General features: G+C 43.1%; 1 protein-coding gene across 3 annotated transcripts; it reads left to right on the plus strand.

Moving 5' to 3' along the window:
* The first annotated feature begins 562 nt into the window (after nucleotides 1–562).
* On the plus strand, nucleotides 563–24,733 carry ENTREP1 (endosomal transmembrane epsin interactor 1). Of its 3 annotated transcripts, XM_085214427.1 has the most exons (11): nucleotides 566–1,017; nucleotides 2,738–2,794; nucleotides 11,141–11,251; nucleotides 12,935–13,063; nucleotides 13,780–13,887; nucleotides 14,012–14,145; nucleotides 16,889–17,018; nucleotides 17,524–17,599; nucleotides 20,679–20,825; nucleotides 22,318–22,607; nucleotides 23,572–24,733. In XM_085214427.1, exons 1-11 carry the CDS (start codon nucleotides 658–660, stop codon nucleotides 23,776–23,778), a joined length of 1,749 nt encoding a protein of 582 aa, XP_085070553.1. In that variant the 5' UTR covers nucleotides 566–657; the 3' UTR covers nucleotides 23,779–24,733. The 3 variants fall into 3 exon arrangements, with proteins under 3 accessions (XP_085070551.1, XP_085070552.1, XP_085070553.1); XM_085214425.1 differs by lacking the exon at nucleotides 13,780–13,887 and having other exon boundaries at nucleotides 563–1,017; XM_085214426.1 differs by lacking the exon at nucleotides 20,679–20,825 and having other exon boundaries at nucleotides 565–1,017.
* The last annotated feature ends 943 nt before the right edge of the window (nucleotides 24,734–25,676 follow it).

The raw sequence follows: 25,676 nt of genomic DNA on the forward strand, positions 1-25,676 counted from the left end.
TCTGAGATCTGCTTTTTCAGTTCACGTCCAGACAAGCCCAGCAGGTACAAAACCACACACGCTGATGAAAAAGTGCAGCACTCATAGCTGAATTAAATGCCTGAGCTTCCTTTCCTGGAACATTTCAACAAGTGGACAAGCACAGGGACAAGGCACCACCGCAGCAGCCCTTTTTACCGCAGGAGGCGAGGACAAAGGGTACAGAGGGAGCCCCGCGGCCTGGGCACCCCTCAGCACCCCCTGCTCACACAGCAGCTCGATCCCCTCGGGACGGGACGCCCGCGAAAACCGTGAAACGCAACCCGGCGGCTTCCCGCCTCCTCCCGGAGCAGTTATTTTAGAACTCGGGACCCACCGCGGTACAGCAGCGACCGAAGGAGAAGGGGCGCGGTGCCGACGGAGGCAAGCGGACCAAGGGGCGGCCGGGGCACCGCGATGGCCGCGGGGTCCGGGGGGGGGCGCGGCGGGGCGAGGCCGGGGGGCGCTGGGCGCCAGCCCCTGAGGCGGGGCGAGGAGCTTCGGGGCCGCCTCAGGGCCCGTCCCCAGAGGCACCTCCCGGGCGGGGCGGGGAGGGCAGAGCCACAGGAAGTCAGAGCCCGGGTGGGCTGGCACAGGGGCTACGGAGGGCAGACGAGGCCCAGCAGGCGGCGGACCCTCATGTCGCTGCCGGTGGTGCTGCCGGGCTCCTGCTGCCCCGTCCTGGGGCCAGCCGCCGGGTCGCCGGCAGCCGGCACCGGGACTCAGCCGCCGGGCTCGCTGCCCGGCGCGGCCGCCGAGCCCTCGCTGTCGCCGCTCCGCTCCCGTCACGTCGGCTCTCCGCGGCAGCGCCCTGCCGCACGCTTCTCGCCCTCCCGCCGCGCCCCGGGCGCCGGGCTGCTGCCGTCGCGTCCGCTGCTGTCGCTGGGGCTTCTGCAGCTGGTGCTGGGCTGCTGCATGGTGGCGCTCAGCTTCGGGGCGCTGTCGCTGAGCGGCGCCCCGGAGGTGAAGAACGCGTGTCCCTTCTGGGCCGGCTCCTCGGTACGTGCCCGGCATCGGGCGGCGGGACGGGACTCGCGTGCGGTGCGCGCTCGCTCCTAGGCGCGTGCTCGGGAACCGGGCTCGCTTCTGGCAGCTCCGTAGGGAGCGCCGGGACTTCCCTCTCCTGTTGCGTTCCGCTGTAGGCTGCGCCTTCACGCACAGGGCGCGGGCAGCAGCCGCTGTCCGAGCGGCGGGGCAAGGCCCGGGCCTCGGCTCGGTCCGCAGCGCAGCGCAGCCCGGAGCGGCGTGCGGCTGGGCGCCGGGCGGCGCGTCCGGAGCGTGTACCCAGCCTTAACCGGGCTGGAGCCCGAGCCGCCCAGATAGCGGCGTGGGGTCTGCGCTGGCGTTTCTCTTTTATCTTTCTGCTTTCTTTCGCTTTTTTCATTCTCGCTCCAAATCAGAGTTTTTTTAGATCTCTGACAGTTGTGTGCTTTCTTTTAACCGTGCGTACGGTACCATGCTTATGCTTTCAAAATGTTGTAATGCCCAATTACTTTAATAATGGGGGAAAAAAAAGATAGATCTTTTTTTTTTTCATGCTGGCTCTGGAACGATAACATGTTCAGTCTTAAAAAAAATTACCAGAAGTGTCTTTTGAGCATAGCAGCACGAGTGGAACATCTTATCCCAGAAGCAGTGTGGGATGCTAGAGGCAGCTGAGGGCTGGCGTTGGGTATGTGCCTTTTTCTCATTTTAGGTGCAGCGTCCTTCTGTCCTTCTTGTGATGCACTGATGAAAGACTCTGAGGAAGGCATTCCTTCCGTACACCTTAAATCTTAATTATAATGAAATGTAAAGAGTTGGTGTTCCTAAGGGAAAACACCAGTTCCTATAAGTATTGGTGTGCTTTGTTATAAAACCACGTGTCTATTTTGCACTCAGAGAATTTAAAAATGTTTGTTATGAAACTGCAGCGTTATGTATGTGCTTTTGCAACAGCAGTCATGATACCAGGAGGTGTTTTGGTCGAGTCATGTATGCCTGTTATGCTAGGTCAGATCAGCCTTGTCAGGTTAATGAAGCAGCTGGAGGGATTTGTTAAAAATGTTAGTGGGCAGCTTCCCCTTTGTGTTCCTGCTTCGCTTTGGAGTGGGAGCGCAGTCTGAATTGGCTTAGTCACAAACGCCCCCAAACTGTTTGCACCCAGGATCAGCTGAAAAATGGGTTTGCCTTTCCTTTTGGTTCCCAGTCATCCAGTGAGGAGTCTTTGGGTGTGTGGTTTGCTTCAGTTCTGCAGCAGTGCTTTCTCCTTCTTTAACTGTCTTGCTCCCAGATGAAGACACTGGGGACAGCCCGTGGTTCAGCAGGTCTGATTAACAGTGCCTGCTGCAGAGGGGATGCCTCTGCTTTCTCTTTCCTTGTGTGCATGCTGGATCTCTGGCTGGTAGCAGGAAAACATGTCCTTGGTTGAAATTAATTTTTTTTTGGCAGTTGATGGGATGGGAATTACTGGTGTGATTTTCTGGACATTTTCTGGGAGGAAGCGAAACAGCAGATAAAATTGCAGTTCCAGTTGTGTTTTTCCATGTGGTGTTCTTCGGAGTGAAGAACCTCGTCAACACAGGCTCTGAGTATCTGCTATAGAGTGTGCCCCGTATCATCTCAGCGCTGCTCTCACACTCCAAAATACTTTCCATCAGAGCAGTGGCAAATATTGTGTAAATGGTGTTTTCTGAACAGTAGTTCCCTTCTTGGTAATGCTGGTTTTTTAACATTACAGGTAATCTTATCTGGAATCCTAGGGCTAACAACATGGAAGAAGCCAATGATAGTACTGGTGAGTATGGATTAAAACTTGTTGCAAGAGAATTTTCAGAAGATGTAAAGGAATTATCAGATTATCAGTAGCCATTGGTTAAAAAACTCTGCTTCTTTCTCCATGGAAAAAAGCAGACCATACTATTGAGTCCCTTTTGTAGAGTGCAGAGCTATAATTACTGAAGAGGTCAGATGCCATGAAAGGCTAAGTTCTTTGTGCATCCTGGAGTCCTTTTAGGAGACTGCTATGGGCAGAAGAGGATCATGCTTGCAGGATGTGCTAGTGTTGATCACAGAACACCTTCTATGTAGGTATAAGAAAATGCTGTTTAATATAGATAATTCATCTCTCTGAGGCAGTGCTGCTAAACTTTAGAGATAGTTGGTTTGAAAGTTGTGCTTGTTTGTCCTGTGCAAGTGTTTGGAGGCAGGCTAAGCTAAACTAAGCACTGCTGTCCTACAGTATTCAGTGTTAGTGTTTCAAGTACAGTTGACATTACGTTGTTCGGAGAGGAGAAAATCAATGTGCAGGGTGTGTAAACTGTTTCTGCTTGTTAGTGAAATCTGAAGCTGGGTAGCTCTGAAAGTCTCAGAAATTGAATTTGCATAAAAGCATTTGAAGGTTGGTTTTGTTGGTTTTGCTGGTTTTGTTTTCACTGTACTATCACTTCTGATGCCCTTTTTTCAGGATAAAGCATTTGTTTAGTCTCTGCAGTGTATCCTTGGGATGTGTGTGGTATCTATGTGGCCATCAGTAAGACGTACCAAGCATGAGAACAGGCTCTGAACTGTGTTTCTCAGTGGTGTGTTGCTTGGTACTCCAGGAGCAAAACAAGTTTTTGTACTGCTGCTTTGGATACAAAGAAGAATCTGATCTCAGCCTACCAGTCAGGATGGGTTATGTTTTCTTGAAAATAGATATAGTTGTATCTTTCTCAGAATGCCCGAGGCTTGCAGATGGTGCCTGATTTAGTATTACATCAGTTCTATGCTCTTCCTACAGCACTTATTGTTGTTGTTTCCTTTTGTCTGTGGTACACTCTTCAATTCTTTCATGCCTCCCGTGTATAAACTTCGTGGGCCCTTCTGGTTTTACTGAAATAGAGGAGCAGCAAACATCCTTTAATTTGTGTTGAATGATCTTTTGAGTGGATGGTGGGCAGATGGGAACAGAACGCCCTAGGATGTTGTGCTGCAAGGACATGGGCAGGAGATTAAACTCCTGCTGTGATCTCAGAGTTGACCCTGCACTGAACAGGAGGCTGCACCAAGGACTTCCTGAGGTCTCTTTCACATTTTTTCTAAGACCACAAGATACTGTGAACCATTTTTTTTTCTTTTTTATATTTGCAGTTTATAGACATTTTTTGAAAGCAATATAACGAAGTGCAAAAAAAAAAAAAAAAAAAAAAAAGAAAAAAGAAAGAAACCAGCATTTACTGGTACATGGGGATTTCAGTTTAAAAAAAAACAACAGGAAGGTAACTTTCAGAGGAAGTCATACACTGAACTAGCTACGGTCTATTGAGGAAAGATTGTTAGTTTCTATAAGCAAATTTATTTTGGGATACATTTCTATTACATTCACTGTCTAGTATCTTGAATATTTTCTCTTGGGAGTTTTCAGCTGCCATGTAAGTTGCAAAAGTAGGTTTCGTAAAGAGCTAACTAATGTGCCTTGTTAGATGGTACAGCTTTGGGTTATGGCATTCATAAATGAAAGTGGAGAACACACTCAGTGTTAAAACAGACCCCATTTCCAGCTGTGATTGCCTCCACTTTTTGCTTCTCATGAAAGGTTCTCATACCTGATTCTTGCAAATGTGCTTTAGAACCATGGGAGTTCCTCTCTGCCACCTTTTGGAGCAGATCCCTGTTGCCTTTGCCTGTTCAGAAATAGCACAGAGCCAGCTCTCAGCCATCATCACACGGCTGTCCTGGCATGCCCAGCACTAGCTCAAGCAGGTGCCCAGTGTAGAAATGCCTTTATGTAGCAAATAAGCCTTGCAGAAAGGATTGGTTTCACGTGAAGGTGGTTATATGAGATTGCAGCACAACTTAGATATTTGGTGTGTTGGGTATGTGTACTATACCCATGCCTGAAATCTGAGGAGTGAGGAGTAATCCAAGCACAAAGTATGAATTCGTACATTTTGCATTGCAGGAGTTTGTTAATGTTTAGTTGTGTCCATGTGGAAAACTTGGACTGTACTCAACAGTTACAGCATAAAGTAACTGTAGGACTAACAGAGATGAGTGTTATTTGTGGCTGTGTCTCAATCTACACAGGCCCTTGCATCCATAAGGACAGTCCTATTCTTTTTTTTTATTGTTGTTAGGTTCCATGATTTCTTCAGACTCTCTGCTCCAAGTACCCTCTGGAATCCCTCAAATGCATTTAATTTCACAAACAGCTTTGTTACCTGCCCAGGTGGGGTAATTCTGTATAGACTTTGCCTTTGTTGTGCATCGGGAGCTCTCAGAGGAGGCTGTAGTCAGGGGCAGAGGTGAGCCTTGTGGCCTTCTCCCTCCAGCAGCTGGCAGTGGAACCACGTTCCAGCTGGGTGCTCAGAACGTGCTCACCAGGAGATGCTGGTCCTTGAATGAGCTTGTGGGAGGGACACGCTGATGCTGTTTCTTGAGACTCCTTGTGTTAACTTATTTTTTATTTTTATTATCACTTTCCAGACTCTAGGGGGACTGTCCAATGGAATTCACTTTTCTCTACCCCATTTAAAGTGTACGGAGTCTTTCTAGAAGAGGTCCTTTGGCTGCTCTCGTAACAGGAGCTGCCTGGCCTCTGAAAGCTATGGGAGTACAGCTGTTTGCTTATAGCTCCCGCAGCTCCAGATAATGGCATCTCACTCTGTGGGCTTGCATCATGGTGTAAAGTCTCCAGGTGTGCATGGCCTCTGCGCGGCCAGAGGATGCCATGCTGAAAGTGCTGAGAAGAGAGATTTGGGGGTGAGGGATGAGGTGACATGAAGAGGAGAGGAGGGCAGCTGCCTCTTTCAGTCCGAGGCCATGGTGGCAGGGAGGATGGGCAGCAGGGCTGATTTATTCCCAAGTGCGAGGCAGTGGAGCTGGTGGTGCTTGCAGGAGTTTAGGGGTGATGGGAGAGAACAGAGGGGGTGGTGGGATTTCCTCTGGAGGAGTAGGGAATGGAAGGCTATCAGATACAGCTGATGATGGGCCTCCAGCACCACACTCAAGAGAAAACTAGTCCGAAGAGGAATGGCTTCAGGAAAGGATGGGAGGCAAATATCAGGTTGCAGAGATGGAATGCTGTGAGGCAAAACAGAATTGTTGTCAGCTCTTTTGATGGACCTTCTTATAAGGCCAGCGTGGTCTTCAGCAACGTAGAAACTCTGGCTCTGAAATCTTACCTTGCTTGTCATTGTCTGAGATATCAGACCAGCTTATCTGGTCTGGATATCAGTTGTCAAGTGACTTCAGAAGTTAGCCTGTGCTGCTTGTGCTCTGATCTTTACTTCAGAGGAGAAGCTTCCTTCCGTGCATGCCTGCCCAAATGTGCTTATGGGAGAAAGGGATTTTTTTTTTTTTTTTCTGAGGTTGTTTGGATATTGGCTGTCAACAGTTCTGGGTTGGATGCTATTCTGTGCCTGAACAGAAGCTGATTTCTTCCTATCCGCTCCAAAACTGCTTCCTTCCACTTCATTTTATTTTCTGGACTCTTCATTTTATTTTCAACTGAACAAATGTAGCTTCTTTCAGAAGGCATGTAAACTGGTTGTTGCTTGTTTGTTTGCACACACATCAAGAGTTTATACCAAAATAGTTATTGTTTAGGTTCACTTGAACTCCTCATGTCATTCTTAAATCTTGGCTCTGCTAGCAACAGCATAATGCTATGCTGATAGATGTGTTGCAGATCTCCATGTGGTACAACAAATAAGAAATTAGTAAGATCCCATAATTAACACAGTTATTGCTATTGCTGCTGTGTGTGTGCGGAAATTTAATACACTGACTTAAATTTTCCTAAAAGGATGCTTAAAAAGCTTATATGTAGGACATGCACAGATAAGAGTTAGTGACTGTGCAGCGAGTGTTTTCCTTCCACTTACTTTTTAAGTGCCTGCTTGTGCCTCAGTCATGTGTGTACATATTAAAAGTCAAAGCAATTTCTCCTTGGCATTTAGACATTGGCTTTGACAGTGGCAGCAGCAGGGTAGCAAGAAACCTGCCTGTGCAGAATAAATCATAGGGTCACGGCCTTATCATGTATGTTTGTCCTGCTGCTGCTGCAGCTGCTTTTGAAGCTAATGAGAAAAGTGCCACTAACTGAAACAGAATTGGCTGGCTGACACCATTTAGACAAGTTCTCAAAGGGCAGAATGTTTCTGTTTTTTTTGTTTTTGTTTTAAATGTGGAAAAGGTCATCCATGCAAGAGATTAGTAGATACTGTCTCTGACATTAGAATACTCTTCGATTTCCTGGAGTTTAATTCATATAAATGTTCACCAAAACCTTCTGCATCTGTTCACAATCCATGTGTATCTGACATTCAGAAGATGAGGGGCAGTGGGCAAAACTAAGTCCGTAATTTGAGGTGTTTTTAATTTTGTCAACACAGTTTGGTTCAGACTAGTTACCTCTATGTGGACTTTTAAAATAGCCCAATTGTCTTTGCCTGTTCTAAATGTAGGAGCATGTTTATCCTGGTTCGAATATGGGTGGGTCCTTCTTTTACTGAAATAAAGGAGACCACCTGCTTTTATTTGTTGGTGTGTAGTGAAGGAGAAGGTTTTTAAATTTACAGCTGCAGGAGAATATCATTTATAAAGCCAGTTGGCAAAATGCAGGTTAAGTGTACAGTGGGATGGATTGAAAACTGAAAGAACAGTTGGGTCTGGAGAGTGGTGGTCAGTGATGCACAGCCTGACCAGAGGCCAGTCAGCAGTGATATTTAAAATCTTAATGAATGATCTAGACAGTGGAACAGGGTGCTCTCTCAGCAAGTTCACAGATGGTAGAAAGTGGAGCGAAATGACTGATGCAATGAACAGTTGTGCTGCCATTAACACAAACTTGGTCAGCTGGAGAAATGAGCAGAGAGCAATCTCATGAAGTCAGAGGAAATGCAGAGTCCTGCTCCTGCAGGCACCCCAGGAAGCAGTACATGCTGGTGAACTGCCTGTTGGAAGCCCCTCTGTAGAGAAGGCACTGGGGACCTGTGCAGAGAAGCTGCTGACCATGAGCAAGTGTGATTGTGGCATAGGAGGCCAGGACTGCATTAGAAGGAGACTTGCCAGCAGGAAAGGGAAGGGATCTTTCACCTCAGCATTAGTGAGACATATCTGGGTGCTGGGCCCTATTCTGTGGTCCCCAGCAGGAAAGGCACAGGCACACTCTTCAAGTGCAGCACAGGGCAAGAAAGGCCTGTAGCAAGGAGAGGCTGAGAGGTAGGGCTGGTTAGTATGGAGGAGACTTCTGTCTGTATAAATAGCTGGTGGAAGAGAGTGAAGAAAAGGGAGTCAGACCCATCTTGGTAGTGCCCATTGACTGGGCATGAGGTAATGGGCGCAGTCTAAATGCTGTAAACATGAGATTTTTTTTTTTTTTTCCTGTGAGGATAGTCAGTGGTAGGACTCAGGCTGCTTGGAGAGGTTGTGCATTCTTTGGGGGCATGCAGAACCCAGGCAGATGCAGTGCTGGGCAGCTGACTGCTGGGGGCTCTGCCTGAGCAGGAGGCTCAGCCTGCAGAAGACGCTGACCTGATCACCTCCAGAATGAGGTTCCTCCATCACCAGTGCCTGCAACCTCAGCCTTTCTCTGAAAATGCTAACTAGCGATTAGAAGGGGAAAAAAAAGGATATTTTCTCTTGACAAGTTCTACTGGATGCTCATTTCTGGCCTGTAAGAGATGTGAATGTCTTATCAAGCGTGGCTCAGATCTTGATCATTTTTTTCAGACTGTAGTTGGAAGAATTATTTTTATGTCCTACATCTTAAATGAGATTACGTTTTGCAGTCACAAGTTGACCTACAAATAATAAAAAACAGGAAAGTTTTCATTTATGTCTGCTAGAATTTACTAGAATGTAAATGTACAAATGACCATCCTTCTTTTGTATATGTATGATAATGGTTATTTCCTTTTTATAATTTGATTTTAACGTGTAATTTAGAAAGATCTGTATGATAGTTATACTGGGTTTTGCAAACTCATATATTAGAAGTCTGGATTGTTTAGATATAAAGTTATAATTGTATACTGGCTTGTTTTTTTTTACAGATTCTGTACAAAAGCAGAAGACTGATACTTGGATTTTCCTCCTCTTGTGCTGTTGCTGTATTTTTGTTGTGTTTTTTTTTTTTAACTGGCTTGTGACTTTGGCTAAGTAACTTGTTTACTCAGGTTCTCTGTTTCTCCTTAAGATGAAAAAGGATGAAATGTTCCTTATTTTCCTTCAGCAGCTTCTAGTTCACTTATACAAAACTACTTTCTAGCTTACAGTGATCTGTGTTGAACACAGATATAAAACTTTATTTGCAGGAGCTACCTTTACTTATGTCTTTATCTGGATTATCTCAGTTATTCAAGTCTGCCATAGTTCTTTTTAGAGTATGAATCACATAAGCACTGCCTAAGGAATGAACTTCAAATTAAATTCTGTGTTTTTGAAGATAAACAAATAGCACTCAAAGTGCATCCCAACATAAAAAAAAAACTCTGATATGTTTTTATGATATGTGTAAAGCTAGTTGAAAATGCTGTTCCTCTTAATTTTTATTGCAGCACGTCTAACACAGTCTTATTCCTCTTCTGAGAAGTGTTATGATCAAGCTTGAGTAAAATCTGCTAGTAGTGACATGTAGGTTAAAGAATGAGCTTACATTATGGTGTTCTTCAGCTCCGGGCTGCTCAGGAGTGATTGCTCGGAGATATGATTTAGCAGAGGGTTGTTAGAGTTGGGATGCTATGGTTAGGCTGCGGTTGGATTTGATGATCCTTGAGGTCCATTCCAACCTGAGTAATTCTATGATTCTATGATTATTTTCCCATGAAATTGTTAAATGGCTCTGATTTATTTTTGGTCCAGATGTCTAGGTAGCTAACCATGGTACATCAGCTAAATTTACTTGGAATGCTGTTGCTGTCTTTGTGTATGTTTGGAAAGGCCTAGTTGCAGGAACTGCTGTAAAGCTGCTTAGAGCAGAACTGAGCCTGTATCCAACAGGATCACCTCTTCTGCAGGTTTTTGTCATTGCTGAATTAAAAACGTCAGTCCGTTGTCACACAAAAGGAATCTGAGCACATAGATTAGCATGGATTTTTCTTTTGTATCTTTCAAGGACATGAAAGACCTAGTACTTGTTTACATTTTAAGCACTCAGTTCTACAAAACATGTTGACATTTTAATCTGTTATTTGTTTCCAAACTACTGTTCTGATTTATAGAACTCCTACATGGAAAATTTTGCCTGTATGAATTAGGAGAGGAAAAGTTCTGACTTGTATTTAAAATCCATATCCATATAGTCTCTTGTAAGCATGGTTTGCAGATTGTACGAAGGTAGGACTTCATTTTATCCAGTGCTTCTGCTTGTAGTTTTTCAGATACTATTATTCCTGCCCTTGCTGTTTTTCCAAGGACTTTATAAAACTGACGATATTGCCTGATTTATGAATCTAGATACTCAGGTTTCAGTAGCCAGGAGGAAAGAAAATCATGAAGCTAAAGCTTAATTGTCTTCACTGTACTTTAACAAATATTTTTCACTTATTTATGCTGCAGTATAGTTTTGGAAATCCTGTGCAGGATCAGTGCTGTCACAGGATGTTGCATCTTCCATTTTCTTACTAATTCAAACATGTTGAGAGGTGAATTCAGTGAAAGGGTATGGCTTACAGTAGATTTCAAAAATTTTGAAAATTTCTAAGATGCTTTACGATTTTTTACATGGATTTCCCCGTTTTACTGAGATGGTTGTTTTAGGGCATCTGGGCAATTCAGATGATACTTTGGAGGACTATAGAAAATTGCTTCCTACGAAGTTCATTCAACCATTTTGAAGTGGGCTGGAGCATAAATAGAGCTTGTTGGATGGCTCCAGAAAACAGCTCACTTTTCAGTAGTTGCAAGCATTTTATTACTGCACAGTTAATACAGAATAAGGCAAGAGAGATAATAAAGGCATTCAGAGTAACAGTCTCGTGGATTAAGGTAGGACGCATTTGAGCACTTCAGTGAAATCTGAGCGAGTTTTGGAAATTGCCCAGAAGAGGAGACTCACTCCCATCTTCAGTTTGGGGATGAGATTTACATTGCCATTGATTCCTTGCACTGATTTCTAAATTCTGTTTCCTCTACTGTTAACTTTGCACTGCTATTTCAGGTTAACCTGTTTGTTCTGCTGTCTGTCATCTGTGTGCTGCTGAACCTGGCTGGATTTATACTGGGATGTCAGGGTGCTCAGTTTGTGTCCAGTCTACCGAGATGTGATCTGGTGAGCAGACAGTGATTTATGCGTATTTTGATATATTTATGCATGTTGAGACCATAAAATGTTCTAATGTTGAGATGCAGGTAAGGCAATTAAAATGCAGCATGTTGGATTAAAAAAGGCAGCTTGTTCCTTCAGACCTAGACTCATTTCAATTTGCGAACAAACTCGCTGAAATCCACAACAGAATTTTTATAATATCTCTGTGTATAAATGCTTGCTTTTTGGAGGTCTGGAGTCTTCATAAGCTGTTTATCTCCCACAGGTAAAATCCTTCCAGAAGGTATGTTGTGAATGGTTTTAAAAGAATGTAATTGGCCCAGAAATGGTTTTGTTTGACTTCATTGATAGCTGGCCTCTGTCTTAAACATCTGAAGACACATCTGAAGACACATTTAATTCTGTGCATTGGGTTCCTAAATATATCTTGAAAAAATTCTTCTTGCCAGTATTATGCACTGACTTTAATGTAAAGACCACTTAAGAATGAGCATAAGGGATTTTTACAGACATTTGACGAAGATAAATGTGCTAACTCATTAGCTCATGGGTGGAAGTTTTTCTACTTTTGCTTCAGCCGGCTGGGACATGTTCATACCTCGCAGTGAAAACCATGAGAGGAAAAAAAGTAAGGTAGATTAAGCCATACTGGATTCTCAGAACACTTGTACTGCAGGAAAATCCAATTTGCACTATAATGCAAAGATTTTTATCAAATAGGTGATGTAAGAAGCAGAAGAAAGTCTGTTTATGTGCAAGAGCCGTTGGAGTAACTTAGTGTGGAAGATACAGAATCAGTTGGTAATAAAGATGATTGTGTGTTGCAGAACTTTTAAGGATGGATGGAAGGATTTTCAACTGTTGATTTTTACTCCATGCTTCACAGAAAGCTGTCTTTGGTAACTTTGTCAGTTAGCCTAGTGCAGTGAGAGTTCCAGATTGTAAGCACTTGATACTAAGTATGGAAGCAGTATGGAGAACTGCTAACGTTATTTGAGACAAGGTGGTTAAATGTTTCAGGAATTTTAGAGTACTCTGTTGCTGGAAGCAGCAGAAGGTACAGTTGAAAGATGTTCCTGAAATCATGAATTATTCTGTGTTTGTGCAGGTGGAAAACGTTTCACACTGTAACTAGAAAATTTGGCAGCTAAACAAACAGTTATCTCATGGCAAAGAAACATTAAATTTCTACTTGAAAACTAAGATAACAATATGAATTTGGAAGTTGTAAAGAGCAGTGATATGCAGATATAACTATTACTGGTTTGACTGGGTTGAAACTACTGTTTGGATATCATTCCATGTGTAGAGATACAGAACATACCCATGAATCAAAGAAGATGTATCCGCTCCAAACATAGCATGGCTTACATGTCAGTCAAGAAAGAATTTCCAGGCTGCTATGTACTTGCAGGGGTTGGATAGTAAGATTGTTCAGTAGTCACCATAGCATTAGTTGTTTTTAAATGTTTTGAGTGTATTAATGTTTTGTTTCAGGTAAGAGATGTTTGTAAAAGAGCTTTATGATGCATTAATCTTGGGCATACTGAACTGTACAAATCTAATTTCGTAAGTCTGTATGCCAGTCCAGATACAGTTTAACATGCATGTTCTATGTTATGCAGCTAAAAATGCTGTGTAAAACAGCTTATACTTTAAAAAGTGGGTTTATTTGTTTCTTTAAAGGTGATTGTGGGTGAAAACAAGGTTTGTTTCTGCTGTGAAGAATTTCATCCTTCTAAATGCGTCGGAAAAGTGAATGTGCTGAAGCTCTACCCAGTGAAGTCATGCAGTGCTGTTCATGTCCTTCTCAAGGTACCCTGTGTTTGCTGATTAAAATGACTGTTTTGATAAAGTCTGAACTTGTGTTGAACAGTGCTGAAGTGGTGATTTCATTGTGAAAAATTATGTTATCTTGTGGTTTTATATACTGATAGAAGATTTGGGGTTTTTTGCTTATCTCTGGGTCTTGCACAGTGCAGTCAAGATGATCCGATGTAGAGTTCTTGTACTTTCTGTACTTTATGCAATCAAAGCTGCAGTTTGGTTCTGATGAGACTGCATGAGTAAACATGCTTAAGGTTAGGCTTGTGATTAGAGGCCTCTGTCATCTCTTTTGGTAGTCTCAGTCCTTCTTAGCTTAAAAACTACTAAAATACAACTTCAAGGTCGCATCATCTTCATCTATAAAAGAGCTTTAACATTTCTCTAATGGTGATATCTCACAGTTGCATTTCCCACAGAAAAGCTAAGAGGAAGACTGTAATTCTTGGATGAATAGATGGCCTACAGATCACATCTGAGTATAATTAAAGCCTCCTGGATCTCTGTCAGGAAACACTATAGGGCAAAACAAGCTTTAGCAAATTATTACAGTCCTGGAGGTCATGAATGCAGAAGTCTGCATCACATATTTTACTAAGAACTGTCATGGTCATCTTTGTGTTTTCTGTATTTGTTTTTTCTTTCTTTGGACATTTACAAATACCTTGATTTAATCTTTTGATTTCCATAATCTTCATTTTCTTCAGAAAGTTATCTTTGCTCTTTGTGCCCTGAATGCTCTCACCACCACAGTTTGCTTGATAGCAGCTGCCCTGCGTTACTTACAGATATTTGCAACAAGAAGATCCTGCATAGTACGTGAGTGCAAGGCACTGCCTGATATAAACAGTCATACTAACATTATTACTAGATTACACAGTTCAGTAATTTGTTAGATTTCAGTTGGAAGCTTTGTTAACAGAAGTTGCATTTGATTAGGATGAATCTCAGATTTCTACAGAAGATATTGAAGAACAAGGTCACATTTCAGACCCTGAAGATTTTGCTCCACCTGTGCCACCTCCATCATATTTTGCAACATTTTATTCATTTACTCCACGAATGAGTCGCAGGTAAAGCCTCAGATGCTCTTTCCTTCTTACTGGAACGTACTAGTTTCTGTATTTCTTGAAATTCAGTGGGGTCTTGTGGGTTTTGTTACTCTTCATTTTGCAGTAGTTACATGCTTTTCATAGTAAGTGGTGGGCTGGCTTTGTTTATTAGTTTTATTACCCAAGTGGGGCAGAATATTTATAGGCAGAGATAGCATGATGCTCAAGCAGACTGAATCACTGGATTCATTTAAAACTCTCACATTTTGCGGTGTGCAGGAGCATATTGTTTATTTCATTGCTTCATCAGGAATAGTGCATGTGACCTCATGGGTCTTGCTGAGGTAGTTACAGTTTCTGTTGCAGGATTACCTAGAAAATGATAAGAGAACAGTTTTACACTGAAAAAGCCATCCAAACTTCACTGAAAACAATTGATAAATGACAGTTGGTTCCAGCACCTAATGTGTTTGCTTGTTTAACAGAGTGGTGCATGTAGCCCTCTCTCTGGCAGCAGAGGTGTCTTTTGAAATGTGCTTGTCACAACTTCCCATCCTGGGAAGGGGCTGTTGTCCTTGTCAGGCACAGCAGCCTTGATGTCATATCTTTCGTGCAGCAGTGTTTCTCTTTGTCTTTTCAGCACTGTATTTCAGCCTTCTGCAGTTCGGAATAATGCAGCTGCCTCACCCATTACAGCATTAAATCTTGCTGGTAACAACCAAGCACAGATGACAGCTTTGTGAAGTGAGGCTGCTTCTGTGAAGGCACTGAGGCCAGTTACGTGGCGGTGCAGAATTCACAGCAGCAGACCAGCCTCTTTTTCTTCCCTGGCAGGCCAGGCACTGTGTCTCACCCCGGAATGGGCTGAGGCGGGGCTGAAGAATAGCCTGGCCTCTTCTTCACCCTGATGCCTGTCACCTGCCTTCCTGGGCCAGGCACCTGCAGTATGAAGGAGGCCAAGAAGTCTACCTCAGTCAAGTTTAAAAATATTTATTATTTGGGGATTGGGCATTTGCTGAAGTGCTAGTCTGTTTGCTCACATGGTGTGTTCTCAGACCCGATATGCTCTCAGACTGGCCCCACACCATTTGTTTCTCAGAGGCTCTGTGCTGTTGAGAGAGAGTGTGCTACTGCTGGGTGGAGGTGTGAGAGCAGGAGGTGACAAAGATGGGCCCTTGCCTGCACTCAGAGTGCCTTCCATGGGTGCCCACGGACAGCCTTTGCTACTCTTTCCCATGCCACTTCCAAACCCCTGTGTCACCATTTTAGCAAGAGTGGTACTTGATGATTCCTCATGCATGCACCTAAATCTTTTGGTTCTGTAGATGTAGAGAGTGGAAATTAGGAGGCAGAGAACAGAGTGCACTTAAGGGAATGCTTTTCTGGCTGCATGTTCTCTAGTGAGATGTAACACAATAAAATTTTTCTGCAGCAGTGATTTTCAAGATCTGACTGAGCTGTGTAGACCAGCTCATGTTTAAAAATGAAATCAAACTAAGGTTCAAGATCTGTTTGGTCATGTGGTGCAGTGGCTGTAAGCTCAGCACATATGTAGAATAATTGAAAAATGTAATGCCAGAGGAACATTCATGTCAACTGATGGAAAGCTCCAGATGGTTTTGAAGCTTTTTGGGGCAGATGAAGATGGCTGAAATATTTCTCCCATCTTTTAAATTAAAAAAAAGTAATGGCTGGCTACCAAAATATTTTTTTTTTTTTTTTTTTTCCTTTCCAAATTTTATTCCTTTCCTGTGTAAGCAGCCTTTTTTTTGGCATTTCCATCCTTTCTGCCCCTTCAGATCATGACATGAGGATACTTCTCATAGCTATTCTTGTTTGCTTTGTGTACTGAGAAGCCTTAGGCTTTTGGGGAAAGACTCTCCTTAATGCACTGGCTCCGTAGACAGAACACATGCCACTGCTGGCGGGAAGGCAGGAAAAGATCCAGAGAGCAAAATGCCTGATTGCTTGAGGTGCCTGTTTCAGGACCAAGCCAGTACCTAAAAACACAAGGAAAAGCAGAGACATCTTAGGCAGGCAGGTTCAAAGCCTTCTCTGAAGGCTGTACAGACAAACTCCCCTTGGCAGTCAGTCCATTACCACACTGTTCCAGTGCCAAAAGCAGCATTTGCTAACAAGAGTTTCTCCAGAGGATGCTCTGAATTCTTCCCCTTGTGAGCTGCCTTCTGAGAGGAAGATGATGCAAAAAGAGGTCTGGGATTTCTCTGTATTTGAGACTTCTTTAGTGAAAATTGAGAAGTAACCTTTACCATGAGGTTTGTTTCCCTTGTGTTACAAATTTGCCTTTGTGAACTGATGGCCTGTAATACCCTCAGCCAAGCATCACTGCAGAAATAGCCTTTAGCCTCTTCCTGTGCAGCTGCATCAGAACATGTAACATGAAACTAGAAGTCTCTTGAATTTCAGCTATAATTAGGAATTTAATAGTTCATGACAATCAGAGCTGGGTTACGGTGTTTTGAACACCCACCCGTATTTGGATCTGTGAGGTAAACCTTGGTTTCTGCTAAGCTGCACCTGCAGCAGGCTCGGCCTTGGTTCTGCGTGGGCAGAAATCCTGGTGGCTGCGCTGCAGGAGCATTTTCTTGGCAGCCATTTCCTCCTGTGCTGGGGGGTCTGGTGGCTCTGGGCGGTGTTAGGGGCTGTTACTGGGAGCCCAAGCTGGAGCAGGCACAAGGTGCTGGCAGAGCTGTTTCCATGCTAAGGGGATCCCATGTTAATGGCTCTGTGTTGTGTGCTACAGGATGTCGGGCCGTGATGTGATTCCACTGCCGCACATTTATGGAGCGAGGATTAAAGGCACTGAAGTGTTCTGCCCCCTGGATCCACCTCCTCCTTACGAACATGTGGTGAACCAGATTGGCTCTGAGCAGGTGTGTTTCGGAGGGGTCTCCAAATGTCATCTGTCTGTCTGCTGTAAGAGTAAGATCAGCAGCTCACCTTGAAGGCTTTCTCCCAGTTGGGCATCATGGGAGAAAACTATGTTAGCATGGAGGAAGGATCAGGGTATGCAGCAAAATGTTATCCTAGAGAGCTGTCGTGCTGCCTTTCTGCTTTGCTTTTGTTCTGTGTCTGTACTCCACCTATCTACATCAAAGTCTACCATATTCACTGATCCTTTTTTGCTGCTGTTCTGAAGAAGATACTTTTTTTTTCTGCTGAAACTGCTCAGCAGGATGAAACTGGCAGAACTGGATGGTAACGATTGATTAATAGAAATTCACTAGTTTTACAGTGGAGAGAAAGCCAAATAACATAGTCACTGTGCAATTACATTCACTGCACAGTTCATTCTCTTAGGTGACTGTTGCAGTTCTTGAAAAGTACTGGAAAAAATGGTGCTGGTTTTCATTCCTCAGCTTTTCTGTTTTATTCTAGGAAAGCGGACTGCAAGAACCAAGTGAGGTGTTGGTTTCTGCTGAATCAGCAACAGGTGGCAGGCAGGCCTCTCAAGGTAGGAGCATTTTAAAATTTGCTGTAGAACAGTTCTGCCCAATCAAAATTATTTCATACAGTGTCTGGCTTTGAAAGCCAGAGACAAGAATTATGATTGGGCAGCAGGAATGGGGATTAACACTTGAATTACAAAAAAAAGCGCGTTAACAGCAAACAACAAAAAGGAAGAATATTAGATTGCTCCAAGAGTAATGCTTCCTATTAATTTCCATGGAAACTATAATAGCTAGAAAGAGCACAATAACACTATTTGATTGAGCAAGTTCTCAGCTGCAAAATACTGTTTTTCAACATAGTCATCACTGTTAGCTGTATGTTTTCACCAGCATTGAACAAGAGCCTGCATGCTGTGCTTATAAAATTCTGCACCGCAGATGTGACCCATTGTTGCTGTTGCCACTGCTGAAAAGCACTGCCCCCTCCTTCACTGTGCTCACATCCACTGGTTGGGCTCTAGAAATGTTCAGTGAATGTCACTGGGTGCCATAGAGGAAATCATATGCCATCTCTTTGCTTCATCCGCACTTCCATGTCAGACGTCATTGTGTCAGAGTGCCCCTCTGCTGCCATCTGTCACACGGCATCAACATGTAACAGGATATTGGTGGGAAGGTTCAGCCTCTACTGCCGTACCACCATGGCTACACTACAAGTGGATGCTACATTTTTCAGCATTATTTCAGAAAACTGTGGAAATTGCTCCAAGCTGTTCTCAGCATAAATTTTCTATTTGTTGCTGTGTGCAGTTGCAGTTAAAATATTGCTGGATCCCAGGTAAGCAACAGGCAGCTTTTTCACTACAGGCCTGTTAAAAATTTATTTTATTTTCCATTTTAACTTACCATTGCTGTACAGATTGTCTTTGGTGCTACGAATGGCTGTTTATCCAGTTGCACGATGATCACACCACAAGAATATTGAGAAAAAAGGCACTTAAAACTTCTTTTTCTCCTGCCCCTGTGGTCTATGGACAGTTTTGACCATTTAGCTTCACACCAAGCTTTTTCTATAGCTTGCCCAGGAAGTCAGCAAATGTCAAAGAAAAGATTTAGGATTTGTTTTTTGCATTTCCATAAAACTGTACTGTAATTGAACAACAGTTCATTCCGACTTTCCTTACGCTCCAGCAGTCAAACTGAAACTTCTGAAAATCGACACATGTTTCTGGTATTTCATCAGTTGTGATGGCCAGAAATTCAAAAAAGTGGTAGTACAGAGTTTTGTTCTGAAGGCCTCCTTGTAGATATAGTGACAGTTGCTTTCTCTGGGTGCTTAGAAAACAACGGATATACGAAATGATACAGGATAGCAAACGTGTGGCTGCATGGTTCCTGCTTTAAGTCTTGAGAACAGAAAATGGAAAAACTATAGAAGAGGCAATTTGTTGTGAAGGAGAGTCAGAAAAGTTTACAAAAAAAAAAAAAAAAACCATGATAAGGCATAGCTTGAGGTGTTGTATTTAAAATCTTCCTTCATAAGCAAGCAGATTTGAGCACATTGTACTCTCCTCCTCATCCTTTTAGTTTATTTGTCCCTCCTTATTTATTTATTTTTTTTAAGCGCTCTGTAAAGTGACTTTTAACTCTCAGCCTGGCCGAGTTCAAGCGCAAGCAAGCGAGCACATTGATAGAAATAATAAGCAGTATTCCTTCTACATGCCTCAGCTTTGCATGGGCAGTGAATTTAAGAAAAGAAAATACACTGAGCAGTATCTCACCCTGTATTAATATCACTGGATATGTACCAGGTCTGTACTGGTTCCTTTTCTTCATAGCACCATGAAAGGTGCTGTGCTCTGGGCCATAGCCAGAACAGTGCTACTGCCCTGCAGATGGTTGCAGGGGCAGAGCACCTGCAGTGATGAGTCTGGAGCACGCCTGGGACAGCACAGGTGCCTCGGGGCAGGGAGGGACAGAGCAAGGAGCTGTGCTGCAGCCGGGGCAGAGAAACGCCACCTGCTGTCTCAGCTGATGTCGAGTAACAGTCTATAAATAAAAAGTGAAGTTATGGCTTATGCTGGCAGTCTGCTGTGCCAGGCATTTCTGTTGGATGCCACCATTGGAGCAGGTGGGCAAGGTGTAGCTCCCACTGGGAGTGAAGGCTGCCTGCAAGCTAGGTGCATCCCAGCTTCAGGAGGGACCCTGTCAAGCCAAATAGGTGTTTCTCAGCCAATTGTAATAGGAAGACTACCTTCTGAGGCCTGGGGGTGCTCAGCAGCTGCCCTTGGTAATTGCAAACTGGGAATTTTCAGTACACACTCAGCTTTAAGCCTTACTCCTTTTAACACCTGTAAAGTTAATATGGATTTTCATTAAGGTCATGAAATCAGTTTATTCTTCTGAATAGTATTAAAAACCACCCTCACCAGAGCATCAGTACCACTGTGTCTAAAGGAGTGACTGCTAGCACAGCTCCACTGGAATTAGAGAGTTTAAATTGGCAGTGGATTCTCCTGTCCACCTTGGCTCTCGGTCTGCCATGGTTTGTTTCTAGGTCCTGCTTCATGGCTTTCCAGGGCTTGCCCCTTCCTTCTTTTTAGAAGATTCTAGGTTGCATTTGTGTAGAAGGTAAGGTGCTATCCTCAACAAGTAGAGATCAGCCAGAACCTAATTTTGCCAAGTGCTTCATCCACTGGTATAAAACAAGGTCTTTAATTCTTGATGACTGATTCATGAGCTACATAACTGCAAGCAGTGTCTGACGTCTGTAGTTGGATGCTGTTTTGTCTTAGTACTTCTGTGCATATGCAGAAGAATTGTAGGCATTGTGAGGTTTAGCTTTCACTCTGGGAAGCCACCCTTCTCTCCAATCAGGTCAAGATTTCTGTGAGGCAAAGCTGTATTTGCTGTTATTCCAGTTGCGTGAGATTAATAGGTTTCTGTAAAAGTTCAAGCAGACTTCAGATGAGTGTTTCTGGTGAGTGCAGGCAAATGGTTACATAGAAGCACTTCTAAGCTTTTGTGTCCAATCATTACAGCTATTTGGGGAGCAAAAAAAATCAGTCATCTGAAATGATTATGCCCTTAGATCTTTCTTCTAACTACTTTCCTTCACTACTGCTATTCTTGATTATTCAGGTGAAGAAATTCCCAATTTCCCCAGCAGAACAAGCCTTCCACCTTCAGCTGCCAGCCCCATGCCTGCAGAAGTTCACAGGAGAGCCTTCAGTCCCTTACAGAAACGGTCTAAAAGTGACCCTGTGCTACACTGCGGGTTGCCACAAGGTGACTTGACTTTCTCTGTCCTTGCTTAGGTAATGAACCCTTAGGAAAACATCTGTCAGAGAGCGTTAGCACCCTCAACCCACAGAGACCAGCTCGTCTTCTAGCTGTGCCTGTGTCACAGCAAGCAGGCTGTGCTTTGTCTGCTGCCCACGTGCACTGCTGCCAACACCTCAGTTTTACTTTGTCAGTAGGCTTTCAACTCTAGGAACAACGTCTGCAGCAGGCAGGTGTCTGTGATCCCCTGCAGTTGCTGTGTAAGAGTTCTAGTGTGCCTGCACAGCCAGAAGTCCAGAGTCTTGCAGTTTTTATTGCAGCGTGTTGGAATCCCTGTAGTAGCTGTTGATGTGCACTGGTGCTCACAAAACAGAAATGGAGGAGTGTTTGTAATGATCATTTGTTTTGAACGCTGAAGTATTCTTAGTATTTTATGGCACATGTTCATGTCTCCACTGCATCATCTGTTCATGTCTCCACTGCATCATTTGTTCATGTCTCCACTGCATCATCTGTTTTCTCTTTTCCTCCTATTAGCTTCCACCACCGCACCCCAGAGAATCTGCTGCTGAAGCAGTAGTTAAATGACACACAGCGCCTATTCAGAGCAGAGAAAGCAGAGCAGTGTGTTTCTGCTGGAGAGGCAGTCTGTCAGCCAGAAGTGTTTGGGCTGATGTATAAGGTGTTAGGCCTATTCAGATTGGATGTGGAAGCTGAATATGCAGCCACTGCAGAAAGGGAAGTCAGCTGCTAAGCAGCAGAAGCTGCTTGAAGTTAGCTTGTGCTCCTCTTCCTGGAAAATTTTGGATCTGCTCCTGGTGGTGATGTATTTGGAATAATGCCGTCTTTGAAGAGCTATTTGAGCAACTTATAGGTGTTCTTACTGTTTTAACATGGCCAAAAATTAGTATTATTTAGACCAAAGGTGGATTTTTAATCAGACTAAAGCCAGCGGAACTGATGCTCCAGTGTCCCTTGTTTTAGTCCTTCTAAGGTCATTTTGAATGGCTTTTTTAATGAAATTTCTGCTTTCTAGTATTATTAACTCTCTCTTTGGGAAATAATTATTTTTAGGTATTTTGTGAACAGTCATCTGTTAATAGCAGAAAGTTACAGAAGTCTTGGAAGGGTCATAAAACCCACAAGCCGTGTTTAACCTGCTTTGCATGTCAACACTAAGACTAAATACTCATCCCATCTCTAATCAATGGAGGAACTGACCAACACAAAATGGAAAAACAGCAGTCAGGAAAAACTGTAGTGTTCGTCCCCATGATATGCACTCAGCCATAGTGCATATGTACTGTTATTTTACAAGTGTTCTCTGTAATGTGAATTACAATAACGAAGAGAGCCTTGAACAATATCCTTACCACGCCAGACTGTTAAGTTTCACTTGGTTAAATTGTGTAGTGCCTCATCACTGAATTGGTATGGAAGTATTACTGGGTATTTGTGAACCAGGTAAATTGTTTGCTTTGTTGATCTTTGTCTTCAGGTCCAGTGCTCAGCTGTGAGGCTGCAACTCAAACTGAAATAAAAACACAACTCAACACTGTCATGTTGCGGAACACTTTGAGAGCAAGACCTTTGAGGTCGAGACCCCAGTCTTTGATAGACTACAAGTCCTACATAGATACCAAGCTGCTTGTGGCACGGTTTCTGGAGCAGTCTTCTTGCAGCATGACCCCTGATATACATGAGTTGGTGGAAAATATCAAATGTGTTTTAAAATCAGATGAGGAACATATGGCAGAAGCTATCACCAGTGCTACCTTCCTTGAGCAGGTAGTTTCATTACTTACATTTGTAGGCTGGCCTTAGTTTGGGAGTATACAGTTCGCAACTCTACTTCATGCGCCAGTGCTTTATTTTAGCTTAGTGTAGGGAATGTATAAGAGGCAGAGAGGCTGTGCATGTGGGGCATTCTGGCCTTGTGGTTGATAAAGCAGGGTAGGTTGGAAGACTGCAAATAGAGTCATTAATCGTGGGGGAGAAGAGAAGCAACTGGCAGGAACAGAGACTGATAAGAACATTGTTATAGAAACCCCCTGGAAACAACCTTTTGGAATTTGTTTCCAGAATAAATATAAGACTTAAATAAAAATAGACGCAGTAGTAAGGGAAAAAAGAAATCAGAAGGTAGAAAAGGTGTGCTTACAGTAATAGAATGAGTGTCCAGTTGCTTTAGACTTTCTAACCTTAATCAAACATGTTTTGGCTGATTTATAAAGCATTTGGAAAAATGAGTTGATTTAAACAGGGTGTGAATGATCTGCTGTGAGAGTTGGCTTTGATTTAAATTGTCATGCAAAACAGGTTAAAAAATAAGCTGTGGAAGTAGCAGGATTTCCAACTGCAGAAAACACAACAAATTTGACAAAAAAAACTGCTGAAAGATACTTATGGGAATTTTATTTTTCACACTGGTCTGCAGCTTGATAGTTGAGTGGCTTCTGCAGGGCTAAGACATTCGTTTAAATAATACCTGACATGAAATGGTTTGGTCTTGTGCAGTTTTCACCAGAAAAAAAAAAAAATTAGAAGCTGAAGAATAACAACACTCACTCCTTTAATCTATGGGACTTTTCCCATCATCTCTCTTAGGCAAATACCAGCTTTACTATGAAATGCTTATTTATTTATTTAGAGAATGAGTAATGCACTAGGTTCTTCCTGGTTGGCTAAGAAATCATTTTAATGAAACAAGAGGTTGAAAAAAAAACCCTTTATGTATGTTTGCTTGTTAAAGGTGATGGCACCTGCCCAGCAAGATGTGGGGCGCAGGGCCCATGTGCTACCTTTCAGACAGCACCCTGGATTGCTGCACCTGGAGAGCTGTGGTGATCTGAGCACTTTCACAACAGGTGAAGATCAGCTCTCAGAGAGGAGAACCCAGAGGACAGAACATGAACGGCCTCACAGTCTTATTGGAGTTGTCAGGGAAACTGTACTTTGAGTTGGTTTCTGTTCTTCAGTAGAGCATTTCTGTCAGGCATACATGTGGCACAGGAAAATCGTCTCTGGCAAGTAGTGGATAAGTGTGTTGCTAATCCATTTTTATATCCTCATATTCAAGACTGCAAATGGGAAGCTCTCATAAATCTCTTAAGCATGTTGCTAACAGTCCTTCCAATTAGGCTGTTTAGTTGCAACTAGTGTCTTTATGATTGATACACTGCTGTTCTATTGCACCTCTGTAGGCTACTGCCACTTAGAATAGAGTTGTGGTGGTTTTTTTACGCTATTTACAGGAGTTACAGCAGAAAGGCTCTGCCTTGGTTCTTCTGTGCTCAGGCAAGCAGTTAATTCATGCATGCACTTTATATCTCGTGGAAGAACATGGCCAGAGTTGAAGCCTGTTTATGTAGTGTATACTACTGTAGTTCTATTGACTTTTAGCTGGCTTGTCTCACCTTAACATAAAAAAAAACACCTCTGCTAGTATCAACTGCCATCCATGCTGGAAGCATTTACACAGCCATCTCAGATTTTCTGCAGATGTGCATGGGATTACTTACTTAATACTATTTTGCCAACCCTAACCACTAGGCCATAGTGACCCATGAATTTACAGTCTCTAGTTAATAGACAGATATATATAAGCAAGCTGTTGGCTGCACGTAGTTTGTAAAGCTCTGTTCTGTATCTATGCTGCTAACTGGGAATACGCTGTGTATTTCCGTAGGCTGGGATCAGCCACATAGTTCTGCTAGACAAGGCTAGTTGCACTCTTCTGTGTCTCGGTAGGACTCTTGCTGCTATTTTATGGCTTCATTTAACAATTAGTAAACAGCTTTAATACTGAGAACTTACTTAAAGGCTTTACAATGAGTTTTAATTAGGCTCTTTCAGAAGAGAAAACTGTAGTTTTACTTATGAAAGACAAGTGAAATAAAATGGTCATCTCTGCACTTGACTTCTTGTTTTATTTTGGCCTGGTGGGGAAATGCACTGTCATATTGGTACATTTTGCTCTCAGAATTAAGAGCAGAGCAAGTAAAAGTTGAGTTTTGTCTTGTAGACGAAAGAAAACATCACAAGAACATATTAGTATTTATCTCAGGTGTTGTATGTATTTTGCATTACATGTAAAACTCCTTTTTTTCTTGTTAAGTACATCAATTGAATTGCTTCTGTGAAAGCATGCAAGTTAGCTCATTGATGCACTGTTTGGCTGAGCTGGAATATAAACATATAAAACGAACACCAGGTTTCAATACTACAAATGTATGGAATGCTGAGGAGTGAGGACTTCCAGGGGAGCAGTCATGCCAGGTTGGTGGCAGAGAAAACGAGAGTATCCAAAAGTATTTGGAGAAAGTAGAAAAGGTCACTTCTAGATTGTTTTATGGGTACAGAGGTAGCCACCCTCTTCAAGCAATACCCATAGCTCCCTTCTCCTATGTGCTGCAGTTATTTGCTATGCACTGGGGTCTGTGAACCCATCTCTCCTAACTAACCAGCATGCTAACTAACCATTAAGTTTCTTTTGCTTCCTAGGAATTCCTGCTGCCTTCCCTCAAGAAAAGGTCAGCATGCAGATTCAGGGATAATTCTTGTATACAATAATTCTATCTGTTAAATATTATCTATCATCTTCTTATTTGAGTAGGTCGATCTCATCAACATCCTAGTCTCCAAATCAGTAGTTTTCCTCATGTACTATGACTATTAATATATATATATTGTGTGGAGGCCAAAGAAATCACTGCTTAACAGTTCTTAGATTGCTGAACAATGAGGAAATCCACTAGCGGGCACACGTACAATCTGTCTGGCCATTTTATGCAGCACTTAAAGTTATGAAAGAAAGCCCTTTATTGTTATCTCTGTAAAAAAGGCACTTGGAGACCT

The sequence above is a fragment of the Meleagris gallopavo genome, chromosome Z (genome assembly GCF_905368555.1).
Source record: "Meleagris gallopavo chromosome Z, MGAL_WU_HG_1.1, whole genome shotgun sequence".
Classification (NCBI taxonomy): domain Eukaryota; kingdom Metazoa; phylum Chordata; class Aves; order Galliformes; family Phasianidae; genus Meleagris; species Meleagris gallopavo.

What these genes read in the sequence shown, in the direction of transcription:
- ENTREP1 (XM_085214427.1), top strand. Translation starts at nt 658, where the DNA reads ATGTCGCTGCCGGTGGTGCTGCCGGGCTCCTGCTGCCCCGTCCTGGGG. An exon ending in CAACAAGAAGATCCTGCATA is followed by an intron (nt 13,888 to 14,011) that starts GTACGTGAGTGC and finishes GCATTTGATTAG; the next exon opens with GATGAATCTCAGATTTCTAC. An exon ending in ACCAGATTGGCTCTGAGCAG is followed by an intron (nt 17,019 to 17,523) that starts GTGTGTTTCGGA and finishes GTTTTATTCTAG; the next exon opens with GAAAGCGGACTGCAAGAACC.